At 35.4% G+C, this 24,669-nt stretch overlaps 1 protein-coding gene across 2 annotated transcripts in view; it reads left to right on the top strand.

Moving 5' to 3' along the window:
* Window positions 1-18,907: 18,907 nt before the first annotated feature.
* LOC150098716 (uncharacterized) overlaps window positions 18,908-24,669 on the top strand; it is an 80,704-nt gene continuing 74,942 nt past the window's right edge. The window contains exon 1 of one of the 2 annotated variants that reach the window (XM_090405114.1): window positions 18,908-19,159. In XM_090405114.1, the coding sequence (XP_090261240.1) occupies window positions 19,051-19,159 (109 nt within the window). In that variant the 5' untranslated portion in view covers window positions 18,908-19,050. Of the gene's footprint in view, window positions 19,160-21,486; window positions 21,577-24,669 lie in introns of those variants that run through there. The other variant, XM_090405115.1, reaches the window with a different exon arrangement.

The raw sequence follows: 24,669 nt of genomic DNA on the forward strand, positions 1-24,669 counted from the left end.
ATATAATGATGAAGGAATATAAGAGCAGATCGTTTTGTTTGATATTCAACAGTCAAAGAAAATAGCTTTAGAAATTTACTGGATCTTCTGAACCAAAGAATACAAGTGATAATAGATAAATCTTCACAACTAAGATTAAAAAACTTCACAAGATTTTGCACGAGTGGTTAAATAATAATAATAATAATGGATATGTTAAAAAAAAGAAAAAAAAAAGAAACAGAAGTATTTATTCCAGCGACTCAAGAACTGGCATTACAAACCAATGCAACGAAAGCAAAAATTTTGAACATCAATATTTTAATAACAGCAAATGCAGATTATGAGATGAGAAAGATGAGACTGTAGAACATCTAATCAGTGCCTGCAGCAAAATAGCTCAAACTGACTATAAATACCGCCATAGTCAAGTTTCCAAAATAATTCTTTGGCATGCATACAAAAAATATGGCTTTTCTACGTCTGATAACTGATGGCAGTATAAAATAGAGACAGTATTGGAAAACGAAACAGTGAAAATTCTCTATGACTTTAGAATACAAACTGATCGGCACTTGGAAAACAAATGTCAATCAGTTTGTATTCTGAAGTCCAACTATTTACAAGATTAAACATTTTCTATTATTCTAAAGCTATCCTACTATTTACAAGAATTAAACATCAACGAAGTGACCACACATGATCTACAAAAAATGGCATCATTTGGAACAGTCTTTATTTTACGACGCCACCTGACATCACAATTATCGAACATTGAGAGGTTTGGATTACTGATATCGCAGTATCCAGTAATAGCAACATTAACAAGAAAGAACTGGAAAAAACTACTAAATATCGAGATCTGGCAACCGAAGTTGAACGGCTGTAGCTTAATTACACCAAAATCATCTCAATAGTTATCAGTGCACTTGGTGTAATTTTAAAAAAGCTATCACACTATTTTCAAGAATTAAACATCAACGAAGTGATCACATATTATTATTATTATTTTTTTTACGGGAAACTCCAAGGAGTCAGACTCATCGAGGGAGGCCCTAAACATCATGTCAAGAACAACTATTCAGCATCCGCACAGTATCTATCATACTTTGCTTTGAACTGATTTACAGTCATGGCGCCCCCAACAAACTCAGGCAGCTTATTTCACTCATTCACCATTCTCCAAGTAAAAAACCTAGTTCTAACACACCCTTGCTAACTACACTGTTGCTCAGTTTCCATGGATGGCCCTAGTTCTACTACCACCAGACCTGTTCTGAAAAATTTCCTCTCAACTAATCTTGTAAAAACCCTTCAATAATTTGAATGTCTCAAACATATCACTCTTTTTCCGCCAATCAACCAATTTCGTTAACCCACGCATCGTCAACCTGTTCTCGTAAGGTTCATTCCATAGACCTGCTAGCATCTTGGTCACTCGTCTCTGGATCCTCTCCACCTCCTCCCCATCAAGAAACCATGGCGCCCAGATCTGGATACAGTAGTCAAGATGGGGTCTTATCAAAGCTCGATAAAGAGGAACAACAACTTGCTTGTCTCTGCTCGTCAAAGTATTCTTCAGTAACCAAGTGATCTGATGAGCTGATTTAGCCACTTTTGCAATGTCCCCCCTAAACTTCAACTCCATATCCACCAACACTCCCAAATCCCTGGCCTCGTCAATCTCCTGGAGTACAGTTCCACCAGTGTGGTATACTGCTGCTAATCATTTCACCCCAAAATGCATAACCTTACATTTTGCCACATTAAATTGACATCCATTCTCCTTAGACCAGTCTTCCAATCTATCTAAATCATCCTGCAAAATTTTGACATCTTCTGCATTCACTATTGCCCTACCCAACTTTGCAGCATCATCAGCAAAGAAATGAACAGTTCCTCTCAGATCCTTTCCTATATCATTATTGAACAAATTAAACAGCAGTGATCCAAAAACAGAACCCTGTGGCACATTACTAGTCACAGGCCTTCTTTTGGACTCTACTCCTGAATAAACTATCTCTCATGTCTCTCCATCAAGAACCCTCCTATCTATCTCACCAACCCTATATCCATCCTCCATATACAGCAGTTTACTGATTAGAATTCCACGTGGTATCCTGTCAAAGGACTTAACCAGGTCCAGCAGTATCACTGTAAACCCATTACCCTTATGCAGTTCAGCCGTCACTGTGTTATAAAACGTGAGCCAGTTACTGAGGCATGATCTACCGTTCACAAAACCATGCTGTCCACCCATACAGTATCCCATTATCATCTACCCATTCCTGTATTTTGCTCTTGACTACTTTCTCCAAAACCTTGACAACGACTCCTGATATGCTGATAGGTCGATAATTTGCAACAGCAGCCTTGGAGCCTCCTTTATGCAATGGAACTATTTTCCCCTCTTTCCACCCCCTCAGGACTAACCCAGACCTGAGACTCAAAGTAAACAAAATGGTCAAGGGCACTGACAATTCTTTTGCCGCTCCATGTAAGATGCGAGCTGGTATACCATATAATTCCACAGATGTATTCACATTAAGGTTTTGTAATATACTATTCACCTCCTTTAGTAATATACTATTCACCTCCATTTCATTCACTTCAATTCCTGTATAAGCTATTGGTTCCCTCATTCCTGCAATATCACCACATGGATGATATACTTTTGCAAAGTGCTTGCTTAGTAATTCTACTATTTCAACTGATTCAGTTACCTCCCTACCATCGGCATTCCTTAAAAATCATTCTACCATATACATTTTTTGTTTTACTTGCAGCATATTGAAAGAACTGTTTGTGATTCTCTTTAGCTTACGTTGATAATTCCTTTCATAATCTGTTTTTGCTTTTCTTACCACACTAGTTACCCTTCTGGCCTGTGCTTTATACTGTATGTGTGCCTGCAGGTAGGGGTGCGCCGGCCATATGTGCAATGTGTGCGACGTACACAGGCACCAGGACAGTAAAGGCGCCAAAGAGGAGGAAATACTTTAAAAAAAACGTTTTTTTAAAGTGATTTTTTTATTGGAGGGGGGGTGCCAACTAAAGTTTTGCACACAGGTGCCGGACACTACTGGCGCGCCTCTGCCTGCAGGTCACCTTTCTCCTTAAATTCCCTCCACAGTTTTTTTTTTGCAGCTCAATGGGGTTATTCATCCATTTAACCCCCACTTCATTTACTATCCAGACTCTAGGTATGCAGTCAGCCATTACCTCCTTCAAACGCTCTTTTACCACTTCCCATACACTATCAACATCCAGCCCTTGCAGTTTTACATGCCATGGCACTGAACTAAGCAATCTCCTAAGTTTGTCATACTTACCAGCCCGGTAATTCCACATGTATCCCTTTTAATTGAAAATTCCACACATTTAACCACCTCCCAGGTCAAGACCTTATGATCACTCTCACCAATTAGTGGTAACGTGGTAATATTCATTACAATCAAATTCTCAGATGCAATTACTAGATCAAGCACTCTCGAACCCCAAGTTTATTCCATTACATGCTGTCTCAGGTAGTTATCTCTTAATTATCTACTGAAATGTACATAAAATAACTGCATAAAATCCATTTCCTTCCTCCCATGGGTCCTCTCCTTCTTCCAATCAATGTTACCATAGTTGAAATCCCCCATAATAATTACCTGTCCTTCACTCATTGAATCTATTTGTATATGATCTATAAAAAACGGCATTATTTGGAACAGTGTATATTTTACGACACTACCTGACGGACTATTCTTAGATTCTTGGGTAGATTCTGAATTGTTCTGTTACACCAGTGAAATTGTTGTTTAAATGATATCTTGTTTGGACTGTGTATTAATTATGTGAATATAATAATAATAATAATAATAATAATAATAATAATAATAATAATAATAATAATAATAATAATGTTAACGCCTTTTTATTCCCGTATACGGGAGTAGGCGAGGCCATTTAGCCCTATCTAACTTTTGGAGACTGAGTGGGCAGTTCAATCTCCACTGGTACCCAATCAGAGACAGATGGCCCAAAGCTATCACTAATTAAGCGGTACGCAGTGAAGAGAGACGGCTTAAATGTGCCGCCATCTCGTGGTCCCTAACCCTAACACAATATATTTAATGTCTGAAATAATGTGGGTTCTACGGTCGATTTTCTTGAGTTTACAGGACGAAAAACCCGAGTTTCCGGGAGGAAAAACCTGCTTGCCCGTGCCAGAGATCGACTAACTCGAGAACCGGTCGAAAAAAGGCTTAGAAAAATTTCCTCTAGTCGCCGACTAGACTCGAAACGAAGTCTTCCTTCGTGCGGCCAAGCGCGGTGGTGTGCAAACGCCACATCCACTGAGCAACGCAGGCTCATTTTTATTATTATTTTTTTTATTTTATTATTATTATTATTATTATATTTTTTTTAACGGTGTCTCCATGGAGTCGAAAGACTCATCGCGGAAGACCCGACATTATATAATAATCTATTATATCTGTGCTGATATAATAGATTATTATATAATGCACTATATTATTATATAGTGCTGAAAACTGATATAATAATAATAATAATAATAATAATAATAATAATAATAATAATAATAATAATAATAATACGATCAAAAAGTGGCTATTTTAGGACCAATGATTGCTACCAAAGCAAAAGACTTTAAAGAATAAATAGCGAATATACAGTGTATTGCTGATGTACATTCTTTTACGTACGGTAGAAAGCAATGCGCAATGAATAATAAAAGAGATGTGAAAAAAAAAAAAAAAAAAACACGGTTAAAGTTAATTCTCAGAAGAAAGTATTTTACAACGAATTCTGGAATCGATCGTGATGGAACATAAATAAAACTGTCTGAAGAATATTTAATAAGATTTTTCATATGACTTTTTGTTTTCGAAGTTTCTTATTAGAAATATATATTTTAACAGTCGGGAGGTCGCGGTGGTAATTTTGCAGCGTAGGACGCGTTATATCTGAGAGATAACATTCATTACTAGCATGTGCTAAAATGCAAAAAAATAAAGAACAAACACTGCAAATATAATACATGATTGTACAAATTAAGTGAATATTGAATCCAACAATATTTCATAGCCGAATATAGAAACTACAAGAGTTTCGTGCCGTATATATATATATATATATATATAAACTAAAAGTTTCGGCGGATGCAAGCATAAGTAGTGCCATACTGGGCAACTCGTAGTAAATGTAGGGCAAGCTCAAGAGCACTGTCCTCAGTATTTTCCATAAATGCAAAGCACATCTCCTAGAGGATACGTATGATATAAATAAGCCTTTGGCTCTCTATTTCAGTAATACATGATGCTTTATTTATTTTCAGTTACAATCTAGAAATTATCGAACAAATAATAATAAAAAAAAAACTAAACTATACTATACTGACATTGGAGGTCGTGGTATCTCTCAGGTAACATTTACTGTCAAACATCATAAACCTTTACATGACATGTGTTAAACCAAACTGACAGCAAAAAAAAAAAAAAGTGCGGAATATCACTCGTAACATATGAATGCACAGCTACTCATGACCTCCAAGCTATACACTGACTTGTGTAAGAATATTTATATTAAACATTTTGCAGGTATCTGTTAGATCAGATGCGACCGCCTGAGTGTTAATTACATAAGTACAATATTTTTTTCCGTTTATACACGTGTGTGTGTGTGTGTGTGTGTGTGTGTGTGTGTGTGTGTTTAAATACGTATGCACTTTATGTGAACGTTTATTTCAAATACTTTTAAAATATGCATGTCTTGTTTGGTTTTGTACTTTTTTGTAAATCTATTTGGTATTTACAATGGTAACTTGCAGCACTTTTTCTTTACAAATTCTGTTTTATATAGACTCTTGAAGTAACGTAAAATTAACGGTACCATCCAAGTTCCCGATGGCACCGCTCTATCGGATGTGGCAATAATAATAATAAAATAAAAAAAAAAAACCGTTCTCAAACAGGATATAGACGATGTTTATTTATGTACATTGATTGACGTGCCAATATAGCTCCACTGAACTAGTAGGTGCGTTTCGCAAACTGAGTAAGCACTTATAAGACCCGTTTTATCTGTCCGTCAGTAGATAATTAAGCGGGTTATTTACGGAACACTGTCTGAAAGGAATATACTGGAATTTGTTATTTGGAATCCTTCAAAAATCTGAAGCATGATTTCCTGTTTGTTTTGCTTTCAAGTGAAAACCTTTGCAGTGAAAGGTGAAAGCGTATCAAAATCATATATTACAATTATATATTCTTCTCTGGGTAGATGGAATTTAACAAAAGCTGGAGTTTAAGAATGTACACATGATTTCCACTTGGTTTAATGTTAGTTACATTCAGCTTATTTATTGAAAATGATTCGAAGTAATATTAATAATTCCACACCAGCTGGGTGTTTAAATGAAATCCCTGATATAGGATATGTTAATAGTTGTCAGATTATTTCAATATTGGTTTCAGCGTGACTATTTCTGGTGGCAAAATTAGACAAACAAAATTATATCCCTAGAGTAATGTGTGTGTGTGTGTGTGTGTGTGTGTGTGTGTGTGTCACACACATACAAAGTGAAATTTTGTGATAAGGAAGCAAGCAACGAGGCTAAAATTTTAGAACATCATTCATAATCTGATGTCTGAATTTAACGGGGGGGGGGGAGTTTAAAGGCAAATCCGCGATTGATTTAGATGAATAACAACCATGTTTTTAAAAAAATCTGCAACTGAAAATAGTAAACAGAAAGAAGTAATATAAAGAGCACTTTTAAAAAAAAAAAAAAAATTTTTTTTACGGTAGGGTAGAACAATTGAGGAATGATTTCAGTGCAGTGAATAGCTTTAAGAATGAAATACACTGCTCAAAACAATTAGCGGATATTTTAGTTTCTGTCGGATAATTATAAATTTCTGCAAATAATTATAACTATTGGGTACTTTATACATGAATATATATTTCTTACTTATGGTGTAATTGATGAGATATTGTTAAATAATCGATATTTATTACAAAATTATACATTTTAGCGTGAAAACCAAAATATCCCCTATTCAGATATTCAGGAGAAGAATGAACATGACTTAAGTAACCAGGACGTGTTACTTGCTGAGGTGCAACAACCCCCCCCCCCCCCCAAAAAAAAAACAGCACGGAATTGCCATCGTTAATTAAGAGGAAAAGAGGAAGACCTCGGAATAGATATCCTCGTAGTTCTAACAGTAAAGGCATGAAGACCAATGTGTCATCAAAAATAAATGAATTAGACACACCAAAAGATACCAACAGGCCAATAAAGTCGTTCACAAGTGAAGGAAGATCAGAACTGTCAGGAACTGATTATCCATTAAATGAGATTTCTGTTTCGCATTCAAATATATATCCTAGTTCAACTCAGAACTTATTTCATATTGGTAAAAGATCACAAGAAAGTGAAGATACAATAATAGAAATGGAGGAATCACAGGCGGTGACAACATATTTTGACAGTTTGTTCCAAGATCCAATGTTAATCTCAGTAATGAATACGACACATATTCTTAATACTGCTGAGTTAGTTGAAACTCACTCAAAGAACGTAGAATCAGAGCCAAATGGAGATGGCCAAATACTTCTTGTCAAGTTGCACCAAGTATGATAAAAGATATGGAACCTGGTGTCTCCTAGTAGTTCCATGATGATGTCTTGGGATACATCCAAGCCTACTGCTGTTATGCCAAACATTCATAACACACAAGATCAGAATGTCACTCAGGAGAAGAAAATTGAGTCAATTAATTATCCTTGGATATCCTTGTCAGAACATCAGTGTGAGGTCTGCTGCAGATGCTTCACAACCGAAAACATTCAGAGACATAATATAAAACTACATGAAAATGTCAGCCATGAATATATATTGAATCCGGACATGAGAGCAGAGTTGATGATGATGAGGCAAGAGATGAACTGCATTCGAAATGAAATTAAAAAAATACGGACATACATGGAAGAGTGAAAAAGAGTAGAAGGAGAGATGGCCATGCGAAAGATGTAACGAATGATTCGAGAGTGGCTCTCTATGAAGATTCCATTATTAGAGGTATGGTGAATGAGAAGGTGCATAAGGATTGTTTTCCCTGGTGGTAGAATGGAGAGAGTGATTGAAGCGTTGGACATGAGGAATAAGAGAGCCAAAGAGATGGTGGTTGTAGTAGGGACAAATGATTTGGACGGGAATAAGGAAAATGCCAGATTGGATATAAGGAGATTATTAAGGAGAGTAAAAGATAACAGTGTGTTAGGAAAGGTAGTCAGTGTGTTGCCAAGGTATGATAGTGACGAACTGAGGAGGCGAGCAAGGATTATGAATGATATTTTATTGCAGTTATGTGAGGAGAATGGAGAACATTTTGTGAATGCGTGGGAGGAATTTGAGGGACAGATGAAATTGTATAAAGATGGGCTTCATTTAAATGGTTTTGGTGTGAGTCGGCTGGAGAGATTGTTACTGGCAAGAGGGGTAATGGCTGTAATGAATAGATCTGAGGTGATGGGAGGTGATATGAAAGAGCAAAAAAAAAGCAGGGTAGGTAGAGATTTTGCTCACTTGCAAATGGGGAGGTGAATATCATGAATAAAGTAAATGAGAGAGTGGAAACACAACACAAACAGGGAAACGGGGGGGCTGGGAGAGACACTTTATGAAACATGCAGATGCTGAATTCAGAGATGAATGTGTGAGCAGGAAAATACATGAGATGACCTGGGGTGGATGGGGAGAGTTTGAGTGTGAGGAAAGTTGTAGAATTGGTAATATAGAGGAAGTGACTGGAGAAGTGACGTTATTAGGACTGGTAGAAACAGTAATGATTTCTTATGTTTATAAACTAATGCTAGAAGTATTCGAAATAAGGGGAACGAAATTGTTGCTTTGTTTGAGCTTATTCACCCCACAATTGTTGGTATATGCGAGACATGGTTAGATGACGATGGCATCCTGACAGGAATAGAGATGAACGGATATGATATTTTTCGTGAAGACAGACTGGATGAAAGGGAGGAGGAGTACTGTTGATGGTAGAAGAGGAGTTATGCCCATTTAAGGTGGATTTGCAAGGTGCAAATAGTCGCCACGGTTTTGAGGCAGTATAGTGTGAAGTAGAAGTAAACAGAATGAAATATTTAGTTGAGTGTTGCTATAGACCTGAATATATGGAGAGTAATGAGAAGGAAATGTATAGGCAAATATGGCCTAGCTAGCAAGTAATATAACTGGAATCAAAAGACTGTATCTGGGGGACAACAAAAATTAATTTCTAGGGTGTTTGAAAGACAATTATCTTAGGAAGTACGTAACGAAGGGTATACGAGGATTAAGAGTATTGGATTTGATCATCTCATCAGATGATGTTATTATAAATAATGTGTCAAATCTTCCACCAGTTGGTGAGAGTGACCACGAGGTGATCACTTGCAGGGTGACCAGTCATTCGAGGACGTCTGTTTGAAAGGGATATACATGTGGAATTATAAGACTGGTAATTATGAAAAGGTCAGGAAATAGCTTGCGATAATAAATTGGAAAGAGGAACTGGATGGAAAGGATATCAATGTCCTTGGGCCTTACTCAAGAACTGTTTGGTGGAGGCAATATCACAATGTATTCCAAAGGTTAAGAGGATAAATAGAGGAGGTGTGAAATGGATGAATCAAGAGATAAAGTATGCAATCTGGAAGAAGAAGGTGTTATGGAAGAAACACAAGATGAGTAGTTATAACAACCAGTTGCATGAGAAGTACGAAGAGAAGGCGAGGAAGGTGACTCGCTTGATAAGGTTAGCAAAAGTGCGGTATAAGCAGCAGTTAGCTAAAGCAGCCAAAAAAATCGTAAGGGTTTTTTTTTCGATATGTGGCCAGTAGAAAAAAGAATGATTATGGTAGGATGGGATTGACTGGTGAAAACGGAGGAATGATAACTGCTGCAGAGGATATAGTTGAGATATTTAATGAGCAATTTATAAAAGTATTTCATTCATATAAATGTGACATCATGCAGAACTTGAAAGAAATGGGAAAGAAGGAGGAGGAGGAGGAGGACCTGTTAGTAAGTGAACAGGAGGTACATCAGGAATTGAATAGACTTAATGTAAATAAAGCTGTGGGAGTTGAAGCTATTTCACCACGTGTTTTGAGGGAGTGTTCTAGAGAGTTAACAACAGCTTTTGCATATCTTTTTAACATGAGTCTCTCACTGGATCAAGTTCCAAAAGAATGAAAAGAGGGTAAAATTGTTCCAGTTCATAAGGGAGGTGATAAAGGTAGGGCTTTGAATTATTGACCAGTCTGTGTTTCTGGAGTGGTGCTAAGGTATTAAAGAAGTTAGTTAGGACTAAAATTCAGAATTGAGTTGACAACAGAAAACTATTCTTTGGCGGCCAGGATGGATTTACTATAGGAATGTGCTTTAGCAATCTGCCTTACTTTTTATAATAAAGTGACAAATGCGTTGGATAAGGGTGTTGCATATATAGTGGTATATTTAGATTTTGCAAAGGCATTTGATAAATTGCCACATGACAAGCTAGTAATTACTGTAAATTGTAACGAATGGGGCTGAATAGTAGATTAGTTCGCTGGATTGGAGATTAGCTGCTGATAGGTATTAGCGAGTTGTCTATGGAGGAGCGATATCCCAGAAGTGGAAAGTTGCTTAGTGGCGTACCCACAAGGATCTGTTTTGGGTCCATTGCTGTTTAATTTGAATGTAAATGATATTTGGAGAGGTCTGAATGGTGATATGCAATTGTTTGCAGATGATGCAAAGTTGGGGAGAGCTATCAGCAGTAGAGTAGATGCTGTTGCTTTAAAAGAGGACTTGAATACACTGGCTGATAGGGTAAATGAGTTGAGGTCTCAATTCAATGTTACAACGTGTAAGGATTTGAAATTTGGGAAGCAGAAATGGGATGTAGAGTACAAAATTGGTGGAAATATCTTGTAAGTGTAGATGAGATGAGAGATTTGGGAATGATTGTAGACAAGGACCTAAAATTTCGCGGACATGTTACTCAAATTGTGAGGACAAGCGGATAATGGGAATGATGCGGAAGGCGAAGTAAGGATGTTATAATTCTTTTATACAAGGCTTTGATCAGACCACATGTCGATTACTGTGCACAGATTTGGTCACCTGGTTTTCAAAAAGATGAAGATGTGTCAAAAAAAGTTCAGAGACGATTGACTAAGGTGGTTTCTGGTCTCTAGAATGTTGAGTATGAAGACAGATTGATAAGACGCAATTTGCAGAAATTGGTGGATAGAAGGATGAGAGGGGATATGATTGAGACATATACGCTCTTAAGAGGTTATTACCAGATTAATGTTGGGGAGGTTTTGCAGAGAATGGGTGAAGATAGGAAGAGAACAAGAGGTCATCCCTGGAAGCTGTATAAGGAGGGTGTGAGCAAGGGAGAGAGGAGCAGGTTTTTTGCATGGAGAGTGGTGAGTGATTGGAATGCGTAGAGTATGGTGAGTGCAGAGACAGTAAATATATTTAAGGCACGGTATGCAGTTGCGTAGCTAGAGCTGTTGTCGCCCAGGACGATTCTTGAGTTTGCCGCCCTTCTCAATACACACAAAAATACTACAAAAAGTTATAACGACGTATAGGGAAATAAATTAAAACACTATGTTTATTTTTGAAGTAAAACTTTAATTTCAACATTCTAAAATGTTATTTTTCTTGCTTTTCTGTTAGCAGAATCGTCGATGACATCGGTGAAGTCTATTTCATAGTAATGTAGGTAATTCTTAATTAATTTTATTTAGAAAAACTCCTCTCACAACTAGCAATATAGTGAACTAGTAATACTACTGCGAATTTTCCTCACAACTGCTGTAAGCAATTGTGAGGAAAATTCGCAGTAGTATTACAATATTTGGAACTGGGTTCTCGAGACTGTATTTTAGAATTACACTAACTGCAAAAGTTCAAAAAGTTTAAAGTGCCGCCCGGGGAGGACCGCCCCCTTCGCACCCCACTAGCTATGCCTCTGATGGTATGATAAACTGTGTGTATAATAGTGGACCTCCCACGATGAGTCTTTGACTCCATGGAGGTTTTTTATAATAATAATAATAATAATCTCCTAATTGTTTTGAGCAGTATAGATTATTATGGATGAAGGATAGGTTAAAAAATAAAAATATTAAAAATTATAATTGATTAAGTGCAATTATCTTCTTGTATGTTGTTTTCCGCTGTCAAAGATGACTCACTAACGAAGTGTGTTTTTGTTATCCCATTTTGAACGTGGCGTTAGATAAGTATTGAGTAATAAGTTTCAAGTTTATCAAGTTTAACTTCTCCAAAACGTTAAAAGCATACAGTACAAAGATCGATGCAACACAATCATGTGCTGACATTAAGAAACTTAAAGTGACTAAAAATTTAAGTTATTATGGCTAAACAATTAGTTAAAATGAGACTATGTTATGTATAATCTCATTTTCTGTACAAGTATATTTTCAGTGGAATAAAACACGTAACTTCTCAATTTTTTAAATATATTTTTGGGAGCTTATAAATGTAAAGTAGGTTATACAGGGTTTTCGAAAATCACTTCCCCTGGCCTAGGGATGACAGCCAACCCGAGTCACTGCACAGAAGACTTCATTGCATCAGAAGACTTGCTTTCCTGCCTTAGAAGGAACGTTAGTTATATTGTTAAGTGAAGTTGTTCATTGTTACCAGTGACACGGCCAGAGGTGGTGGGGGGGGGGAGGAAAGGGGCCTAGCCTCCCATCCCAAAGAAAAATTTAAAAAAAACACTAGAAAATTTTCCAAAAATTTTTTCCTAATTAAAATTCTTTTTTTATTTATTTATGTTGTGTCGTGTTTTCTATTTCTATACTATTTATGGATTAGCGATCATTGCAGATGCTCAGTCATAGGTCGTATGCCATACGTAGTGTGTATTCTGAAATCGTCTACTGAACTCCCCCCCCCCCCCCAAGATTAAATCCTGAGTGTGCCACTGATTGTTATCATTACTGGTAATAGCTCATATGAACATCAAATAAAATACAGTAGTGATAAGATACTTGATAATATATAATTAGAACAGATAAACATATTAACAGTGTTTTTGTTATCTGCTAACGCCTTTTATTCTCATAGGAAGTAGGCACTGTTTTAGGTCCTATCTAACTTTTGGAGCCTGTGGGAAAGTTAAACTCCACCATTAACCAATCAGAAATAGCGTGTCCAAGACTAGCGCTAATCTTAAATGTCATAATTAAATGTCTTAATTGTCTGAAATAGAGTGAATTACATTGTTATTTTCCTGGCTTTTAATGGAAGAAAAACCATGGTTCCCTGCAGAAAAAAAAACCTCTTGCCTGTACCAGAGAACTAACTCAGGAATCAATCGAAGAAAGGGCTATAAAAATTCCTGTAGTCAGCCACTTGAAATGGAAACGTCCTTCTATAGCCAGTCTAGTGCTATAGATGCAAACGTCACTTCCACAAAAGCCTATTGTTTTTGTTATACTGTATATGTAAATATTTAAAGGATGAGGGAGAATGTAAGGAGGTTATTATGAACGTGAGAAAGGAAACTCAATTCATGCTATTCAACTAAGAATTAAGAAAGATCGTTATTGTGGTTGTTGATCCTGTGGTATTAACCAGATATTGCATACTGGTTGATATTTAGGATTGGTAAAGATTGAAAGTTAATGTAGTAGCTACCAGGACTGCTGTTAGGGTATGTATGCTGCTACTAGGCAAGCACCACTTTAATACCTTTAAATTAAATATATATATATATATATATATATATATATATAATTAAAAGGTAAACTGTCCCTAGGCATTGGCTTAGTTCCTTAGCAGGTTAAGATCACTCTAGTAGCCACCCTTAATGGACTTTAATTTTCTGGTGAAAGGCTGAAAATTTTTTAATAATAATAATAATAATAATAATAATAATAATAATAATAATTTTCTGTGCATTTATTCAAGTAATTAAGTAAACCATTTAATTCAACTTATTATGAATAACCATGGAAGTGTTCGTGTTATTTCTTTATGTGCGTTTTCTAAGATAGCTTTTCTCTCCTAAAACCTAAGCCAAGGAAAAAAGGAATTTCTGCAATTTAAAAGCTCTTTTTTAACTGCTTGGCATTATTTGTCATAATCAGTGGGATTATTATTACTTCTGTTATGTTTGAAATTCAGAGAGAAATTCATATTCTTACAAAAAGAAACGAAAAATATTAGTGGAGTAGCTGCTTCTATACCGCAGTCATTCTACTATTTCTCAGTACTTACTTTTTTGATTTACTTCTTTTTGCACAAACGATTTTTTTTGTGTCAGTGTGAGTTTTTTTTTAAAAGAAGATAGTTTATTAAAATTTTGAAATTGTTTGATTAAAAAGATGTGTGGTTGTGTCTGTGGCATTTTCTTTCTTTCTTATTATTATTTTATATATATGACCAACACCCCTCTACATTTTAATCCAAATTGCAAAAATCGTATTCAATGTATTAAAAAAAGTATTCTAAATGGTGACGCAAATGATTGAGTGATGTGATTTGTATTGAAAAGCGAGGACGAAGCGACGACTTCCCTCCCAGTACATTTTAGTTCGATTAGACTGATTTTTCAAATGTCCGTAAGCAACGTGAGAAACACCATGTGTTAATTTTTGTGGAAAACGGTTAAACACATGTAAAGATTTCCAGAGGAAGCACTCTGTAACCACCGCCTGTCATTTTAGTCCTTTAGAGAACTTTAAGATCTGTGAAATTTCCCATACATTGGTGATAAGGTTTTCCTCCAGAAACTTGGGTTTTTCATCTAGCAAAACAGATAAACTGGCCAAATAACACACGTCAGTGACAGCATAACCCAACTGTATAAACAGTATTAACTGCCTTACACAGCATTAATTAATTAGGTTTCTTCAGATTCCATTGCGTAGCTGTGACCAACGATTAAGCCTAACACATGATGGAATGATGATGTAATGATGTTTTATAAAATTAGCCTGCTGGTAACTGCATCTCCAACTGACTGCGTATTTTGGTCTAGTTATGTAATCGAGTTATTGCCAGCATTCTCGAATCTCATAAAGGGTCTCCTTTCATTATTATTATTGTTTGACAGTGTTTAATTGTATACTTTTAATGAAAAGATGCGGACTGTTTTCAAACGAAATGAAGGACTTGTTTAAGTCAAGGGATATTACATCCCATATCGTTTCTTAGCCGAATAAGAAACTCAAAGAAGTTCATGCCGAATATAGCAGAAACTATATAAAGTTCGGCGATTCCAAGCGTAAGCAAATACCTGGATACTGCAGCAACTGACCCTTAAGGTAGTGCAAGCTGAGGCAACTCATGTCAAAGGTGGAGCAAGCTCCGATCACTATTCTTGATATTTACCCATAATGTGAACTTAGCTCCTAGGAGCTGTATTACTGTTCTACATTATGAGAGAAGGTCACTACCCAGACCGGTTTCAACCTTTATTGAGGTCTCATCAGTGAGTAGGTAGACCTAGTTAATACCAAGTTTGTAGCGAACAGAACTTACAACACTTCTGTCGCGGAATTGAAGCCTTTGGCTCTTCATATATCTAATAAGAAATGATGGACTTTTATAAACCTTTAAAGTTATACAGACTTCATTTCTGTTTTTTTTAACTTCAATATCGATATTAGAATTGCAATGTTTACTCGCTATATGTATCCCTATAACCCAATGTAATAATGTTTGTTAATCATTGACTGTTTGAAGATCACTAAGTAAAGAAAGCTTAAAGAACGAGATAAAAATAATAATAAAATAAAATAATTCTCTGGCGTCTGCATTCTCCAAAGCCGTTTAATAACTTTGGAAAGGGGACAACAAATTTCCATCCTTAGCCAATCACGAACAGCTACTCCTTATAAAAGAGATAATATAATAACCAACCAAGCATTATAAATTAGTGTAACTTGACTATAGACATTGAAGGAGCTGTTCTTATCGTTGTTTGGAATTACAGTCGAAGAAACGAAGCATTTTGGCTGTGTATCAGTTTTGTGAGATGAAAAACAACTGGGAGGAAAACCGTCCACGACCATATGACACGGTTAACTCCCTTTCAGTTGAAAATCCCTCGGTACTTTGCGTCCTAGGGGAGATTCGAACCCAGTCTTCCAGCCAAACTTTGAGCAGCTCTTCGCAGAACTTTGTTGCTGTTAATTTCTTAATATGTTTTTAAGTTGGCTTTACCAACTTAAAAAATTTTAGATGATTTTAAACCATTTTGTAACTTTAAACTGTAAAACGAACGTTCAGCACGGGGTTCTAATTTTTTTTCCCTTATAGTTACTTATCACAAAAAGATATGTAGGATATCCTATATCGGTTGGAAATCAGATCTATGATAAACGTTTTGCTTAAAATAGTTTAAGTAATCAACATCTAAAATTCTATAAATTATCCTGGCAATCCTGCATAACTGCGTATAAGATAAAATAAATAATGAGGTGTGTGTGATGACATCATGGAAATTACTATGTGACTCCTACTTAACCATCTGCTTACGTTCCTAACTCCAGACCACCACAAGAAAGGCTCTTTAAGTTCGATTACAGGCAACCACTAAGGAGGTATTAAATCCCACATTGTTTTAAAACCGAATAAGAAACTCAAAGATTGGAATCAGAGAGTTTCATGCCGAATATAGTAAACTAAATGCAAGTGAGCTAATGCAAGTAGTCCTAGCAGGTAGTACAACTCGCAGCAAAGGTGGTAAAGGTCTGATCGCTATTCTTGGTATTTTCCATAATGTAAAAACACATTTCCTAGGAAATGTATGCTGTTATTACATTATGGTGGGAGGTCACTACCCAGACTGGTTTCAGCCTTTTTTGAGGCTTCATCAGCGAGTAGCTAGACCAAATAGATACCAAAGGGTGCAGCGAAAATAACTTATATACTCTGCTATACGAGTTGTCAAAAAAGATGCAATTAAGTTACTTAAATATAAAGAGCCGAGATTGTACTACGTACTAGGACTACTTGCAATAGCTCAAGCTAGTAATCGCCGATACTTTTATAGTTTACTTTATTCGGCATGAAACTCTCTGATTCCAATCTTTGAGTTTCTTATTCGGTTTTAAAACAATGTGGGATTTAATATCCCCTTAATTTAAATAATTGTGATTCCTGTCTTTAAAAAAGGTAATAGAGATGACCCTAAAAACTATAGAGGTATCAGTATACTAAATTCCTGTTACGTAATGACTAAAACAACAACATTTCTGTTGGAGGTGTCAGAAATAATAATAATAATAATAATAATAATAATAATAATAATAATAATAATAATAATAATAATAATAATAATAATAATAATAATAATAATATAGCAGAATCTTAAATAGCAAACTAATCAAATATTCCGAAAACTTTATTTTAGAAGTACAGAATGGATTTAGAAAAGGACAATCATAATCAAACCTGGCCTTTTGCCTAAAATTAATAATAGAGAAAAGAAGAGAATACAATTTAGAAACACATATTGCATTTATTGACTTTGAAAAAGCATTTGACAAAGTTAAAAGAAACATATTATTTAACATATTAAAAGAAAGACAAATACCAAATAATATCCTAATAGCCATCGCAAGTATATATGAAAATAATCAAATACAAATAAGATTAAATCAAGAGCTATCATATACGAGAGAGATAAACCAAGGGGTACGACAGGGGGACCCCTTGGTTTATCTCTCTCGACAGGGTTGTTGAGAGGGGACAGGGATGTCCCCGCTCAGCAACTCTTTTTAATATCTATTTAAATGAAATAATAATAAAATGGAATAAAAATTTACATCAAGAAATTAAACTTTCTCCTACAGTAAACTTAAACATTCTCCTCTTTGCCGAACCAAATAATAATTACAAATTCTGAAGATAACTTACAGAAAGCTATTTTAGATCTAAATGAGATATCCAAAGATTATGGTATGATAATATCAACAGAAAAATCAAAAACTATGGCCTTCAAAGGACAGGATCTAGCAAGAACTAAAATAGTAAGTGATAACAAGATCTTAGAACAGGTGAATTCATTTAACTACCTAGGATGTATGATCACATATGAAAATGAAAAAGATATAAACGTAAAAATTGCAAAATATTTAAAAATAACAAGTGTAATTAACTCTATATTTAAACCAAACCTAGTTCAAAAACAAACCAGACTAAAAGTATACAATACATTAGCCCTACCAGTCTTAATGTATGGAAGCGAAATTTGGACAATAAAACAAAAAGACAAACAAAGATTAACAACAGCGAAATGAAGTTTATGAGAAAAACTACAAAGTATACCTTGTTTGATCACAAAAGAAATGAAGAAATTATGAAAGGATTAAACCAAGAACCAGTAATAGAAAAATTTTAAAAATATAAACATAAATGGATGGAACACGTTCAAAGAATGAAAACAGAAAGATTACCAAAACAAGCCTTAAAGTACAAGCCATTAGGAAAAAGAAAACCAGGACGTTCTCTTAAACGATGACTTCTAAGGCCGGAACAGGCCTTGCTAGGCCTAAATCCTTGATGCGCATGATGATGGATCATCATTTGTAATAAGAGAAAGCTAGTCTTTACATAAATATATATTATTTATGTATTCTGTTGTTGTACTTTCGGCATTAGTCACATAAACTGTACTGCTTATGCGGTGAATTAAGTTTTTAAATAAGTTGCACACATTCTGCAGCTAGTACAGCCGAAAGATAGTAGTAAACAGTTTGAATTATGTTGGTTCATGTCGCTAGGGGGAAGTGCTTGTTCCAAAGGTTCGCACCGTAGTTGATTAACGGTGATTATGAAACACTTTTCGATGCTGTCACGTGCTCCAAAGTGCATTACAGCGATTAGAATGTCAAAAAATCGTTTCCAGAGAAACACGGGGCGTCGTGTTGGAAACACGTGTGTGCTGTATTTTGAAGTGTAAAATCTTAAATTTTTTCCCTTAAATTTTCTGGTATTGATAATAAGTCGCAATGAATTTTGAAGAAGCCAGCGATCGTTTTATAAAGTTGGTAGATGATCTTGATAAAGATTATCTTGCTGATTTTTTCTCATGGATTCAGAGACGTTACTTAGTTGCAAGTATGTAATAAAGATTATTTTTATGTTATTATACTACATTTAATTTTTTTTTTCATTTTAATTATCATTAAGAAATACCATATTGAAGTGCATCGTTATCAGAATGTGCTGTGTCTATTTCGTCGAAGGTCCACATATAACACATGGAAGAATAAACGGCTATAGCAGTGGTGTAGCTAGAGCTTTTGCCGCAGGGGGCGATCCCGGAGTTTGCCGCCCCTCTCAATACACAACTACAAAAAGTCAAAACGACGTATAGGGAAATAAATTAAAATGCTGTGTTTATTTTTGAAGTAAAACTTTAATTTCAACATTCTAAAATGTTATATTTCTTGCTTTTCTGTTAGCAAAATTCTCGATGACATTGGCGAAGTCTATTTCATAGTAATGTAGGTAATTCTTAATCAATTTTATTTATAAAAACACCTCTCACAACTAACAACACTTTCAGCAATCGTAAGGAAAATTCGCAGCAGTGTTACAATATTTGGAACTGGGTTCTCGAGACTGTATTTTATAATTAACTGTAAAAGTTCAAAAAGGTTCAAAGTGCCGCCCAGGGAGGACCGTTCCCTCTGCCCCCCCCTCTAGCTACGCCACTGGGCTATAGTTACTTGGAATCATTCCCCTTTATATGTTGTTTATGTTATAATTATTTCGTTATACCAATTTAGGAAATATATTTTTTAATTTCTTTGTGTATATGTATTAAACGCGGTGTAGTAATTTTTATTTTTCGCAATAGAGGGAGGGCACTTGTTTTTACACATGTAAGGAAATCTATTTGTTAAATCATTGGAGAGAGGTTTACAAAGCAACACACCTATTAATATATTATAAGTACTACTTCCTTTGGGAAACGGTTTTTATTTCGTAGTCATGGGATATACTTCGCAATGCTTTCGGTCTGTCTACGGGTGCACATGATCCGAACTTGGGTGTGCTACTTCTTAAAATTCAGCGTATAATTGATAAGAGTGAAGAAGTGAAATGTCAAAAGTTATTTGTTTGTTTCCACAATTGCCCAGATAATCACCTTGGTTTTTTTAATGATAAGATGGGGGGGGGGACATTTTATGAACTTATGTTTTAAATGGCGTAGCCCATTTTTATTTTATTCTTTCATTTATGCAACTCTTCACTTTTCTTGGATACCATGCGAATGCTTTTTTTTTTCTTTCTAAATCTGTACAAAAACCATTACTGCATTTAGCATTATTAGAGCTGGTACCAGACATATTAGGATCACTTTTTTTAGTTTTTCACCCAGTTCAAGGGTGAAAAACTAAAAAAAAACCAAAGTTAATCTTTACTACTTGAATAAGTCCTAATTATTAATTTGCATGTATTTTGTTTGTGAAAAAAGAAACTAAATTGAACTAAGAAGAGTGAAAGTTTCATGACCCCCAATGATTTTTTAAACTTTTTTTTTTTTAATTGCAGAATTTATATATATAATGGGAATCCTATCCATAAAAGGACTAGTACATTTGTGTTTCTGTGGATTAAGAATTAGATAATCTGGAAACTGCTCTCTAGACTAAACATTGTTCTTTCTCAAGCCACTTCAGCTGGCAGTAAGAAAGGTAGCAAATAAGCAAGGTCTGGCACCACTTGATAAAATTCATCTGCTTTCAAAACATCCATTCCAATGGATAGGATTTGAACCCATATCTCACATGTTAGAGAACAGACAGTAACCACTCAGCCAAGCAAGCCAATAATACATATAATAACCACAACTGACTATAAACACATTCAACTTTCCCATAGAGTATATAACATTTTCATTGGATATTTCACAGCATGATATATACAAAACTGAATGAGAGTTTTACCAACCCTAGCCTACCACTTAAGAGTTAATTGTAAGTATAACATATATTATACTACTTGTGACACCCCAAGAACTTTTTTTTTCATCAATAGCAGGGTCATTTTAAAAGCCTTAAAGGAGTAAAATGAAGTGAAGCACAACTGCAGGGACTTGGGGGGGGGTAGTATCTTTCATGTGCAACAACAAGGCAACTCATGACAGGATCATATGTGTTTACCAAAACTTGGAAATTTTGAGACCTGCACACATTACCCTGACAGCAATGCTCATCCTCAAATTCCCTAGAGTACTAAAGTACACTAACACTAATTCTCTGCAGACAGAAATAATAAAGATTACATTGTGAGCTACTTGAAATTAAAAAGATAACATCAATAAAGAAAGGTCAACAGGAGAATTTTTTTTTTTTTAAGGACTCTAGGCCAAGCATAACTGTAGGTAACTCAAAGAATTAGCAGAACTAAGCTGTGAACGAATATATTACAATAAACTGAGAAGTCTAACTGGAGATGCGTAATAACTGGATGTCAAAAACAGGAATTTTCTGATTGCTCTATCGTGGAATGAAGAAGTGGATGGTGTAAAAATTTTTTATATTTTACTTATTTATTTATTTGTTTATTATTATATTTATTATTATTTAACGATGTCTACTGCAGCACTGTAATATTCTTCTTATTTATTTTATATCATGGTTGCTTGAGCTAGTTCAAACTGTCTATATCCGTGATCAATTTCTAAATCATGGATAAAACTCGCAATTAATCTTAATCCTTTAGTCCTTAACTTTGTTTTACTCCCGCCCCTCTCAAGGCTGTAAGTATGCTCTAGCACGTGCTTGAATTGTAGACTTAGGAAACCCTCTGGCTGGAGCCAGGTTCTTAATCAACTTTGGCTTATTTCACTTGTATTGATCCTTAAAAATTTATTTTTTTTAATCGACTACGCCATTAAGGATCACGTAAAAAAATTGTTTTTCTTTCCCTTACATACAATAGAAATATTCAGCTAAGCACAAAATTAACTCTATCCCAAGCAACTCCTATTTAATTAATCAGTCAATCATGGCTATTACTTTTCTTAGGTCACACAGGTTCAGTATTTTTAAGAGAAGTGCATTGGTTAAACAAGATCAGGTAAGCTATTAACAAACAAACATGTTTATTCTTACTAAGACAAATTACATATAAAATTCAAACAGCACATATCACGTGTCTGGTTCGAAGAACCAAGACAACAAGAGTACACTGGAGACAATACTTGTCACATGTCTAATTCTTCACAAAATCAATTAAGCATTTTGTCTAAGCTTTAAGACAAAAATCATAATTCCACATAACTTTTTAGATACTTGGATGATACTTAACACACCTATTGTTCTCTCAAGTTGCAAACAATAAAGGGCAAACAAAAAAGGGCAAAACTTAAACCACATCAACTCTTAGCATTACATAACATAAGCAAATCTTTAGATCTTTGTATTCTACTATTCACATTCAAACTAAAATACGACTTTCCGATTCTTTCTAACATCTTCTATTCTACTGGATAACAGAACCAATGTTTATCGTTTGAACTTCACAAATTAGGACATTACATGAAACATTCTACTTACAATCTTTCTAGTTCATTACACAGTCCTAGATCCTAAAGGTTTATGGGCACGTTCCACTTCTTCCCAGCTAACTTTTGATCGGGCACTAGGACACGGCTGTGATAAATCAGCACACACGGAGATCATCGGGGAATCTCATGGTGGGATATCTTGAAAAGGCTGTCTCTGCTACTAGTGAACTTCCCATCTCCGTCGGAACTGCTGCTCGGGGGGAACACGACTCTCCCTGTCCTCAGAATGGCTTGGCACATGAACAAACTTCGAAATGAGAACCACCTAGCCACTGAATCTCTGTCTTTTATATCATTCTCCCGACCCTGGCCCTTCTTTAAAGTCCCCCAGATTTACTGGAGGGTCTTCTCCGTCACCCACACTATCGCTGGGTTTTGGCGAGGAAACTCATAATCCGGTGACCTTCTCGACTGTTGCTAGCCTTAGGTCTCTTAGCCTAATCCTGTCTGAGCTTAATTTTTGTTACAAATCTTTTGGTTCTTATTCACATATTTTCACAATTAGTTTCAACATTTATCTCAGTACAGTGAGTTATATGTTCTTTTACTTACAAGTATAATATGTAATGTATTTGCCCATGTAAAATCGACATAGAAAAAATACTTCTATACGAGATTTTACAATGCGAAGGAATTGACGTTGCTTGGTTCCTGTGTCAGAGGCAGTAGTTGAGTTTATTCCAATCGTCAGGCAATTAAATAAGGTAGGTGTAAAATGGATGACTGAAGAGGTAAAGTGTGCAATCTGGAAGAAAACGGCATTGTTGTGGAGGCAGCACAAGATGAGTGGAGATAATCAGTTATATAAGGAGTACAAAGAGCAAGCAAAGAAGGTGACTCACCTGGTAAGAGTAGTAGTGGTGCAGTATGAGCAGCAGTTAACAAATAAAGCTAAATTAAACCTTAGGGAGTTTTTTTGATATGTGGCCAGTAGAAGGAAGAATGATTATGGAAGAATATTGTTGATCAGTGATAATGGTAGAATGTTAACTACTGAGAAAGATATATACACTGGTGTCCAAAACCTAAGGACTAAGACTATTTCTTAAGATTAAGAAGGCAAATTCAGATGAATCAGCTTGTGGCAATTTGTATAAATGACAATTTTGAGTAGAAATCGTGCACATGTTCAAAATTTTGAATCACATGCAATGGGGCCACATGGTAGCACTCAACGGGATAAAAGACTGTGCTAAGCAAATTTTGTTTGAAGGAAGCTCTTTTCATGAAGGAATAAAGTTGCAAACTTGGACATATTGTAATGTCTCAAAGGCATCATGCAGGAAAGAATTATTGGAAAGACTGAAGAAGGCTACAGAATTATTGATATTGGAGTTTGGAATCTCACACTGTGATGTATCCAGGCTCTGGGCATCATTTCAAACCAATGGAATATGTTCCAGATGTTTGCTAAGAGGTTGTCCTTGCTCTACTACGAAGCATGAAAACATATTTTTTATGAAAACAATATAATTTATTAGTATGCTGACAATAAATTTATGTCCACATTTGGTTGTACTCATGAAAATATTTTCATGCACAGTTAAAAATATAGTTCATACTTAGCTTTTGGACACCAGTGTATTAAATGAATAATTCATTAAAATATTTCATTCTTGTGAATGAAATACTTTATGATAACATAATGCACTTGAGAGCAGCAGGAAGGAAGAAGGACCACTGATGGTTAGTGAGCAGGAGGTATTGAGGAATTGAGTAAATCTGATGTCAATAAGGCCATAGGACTTGATGGTATAATCACCACGTCTTGAGGAAATGTTCCAAAGAGTTTACAACTACTTACCATTTTAACACGAGTCTTACATTGACCCAAATTCCAAAGGAGTGAAAAGAGGACAAAAGTGTTCTGCTTCCTAAATGGAGTTATAAGACTAAAAACTATAGGTCAATTTTCTTGTCTGAGGTTGTGGTCAAGGTGTTAGAGAAGCAAGTGAGGACCAGGATTCAGAACTGGGTTGACAGCAGTAGAATGGACAACATGATATGCTAAAGGAAGATCATGTTTTAGCAGTCTGCTTACTTATTA

Source organism: Typopeltis vanoorti, chromosome 15, assembly GCF_054136105.1.
Source record: "Typopeltis vanoorti isolate ZY-2024b chromosome 15, IOZ_Tvanoo_1.0, whole genome shotgun sequence".
NCBI lineage: Eukaryota > Metazoa > Arthropoda > Arachnida > Uropygi > Thelyphonidae > Typopeltis > Typopeltis vanoorti.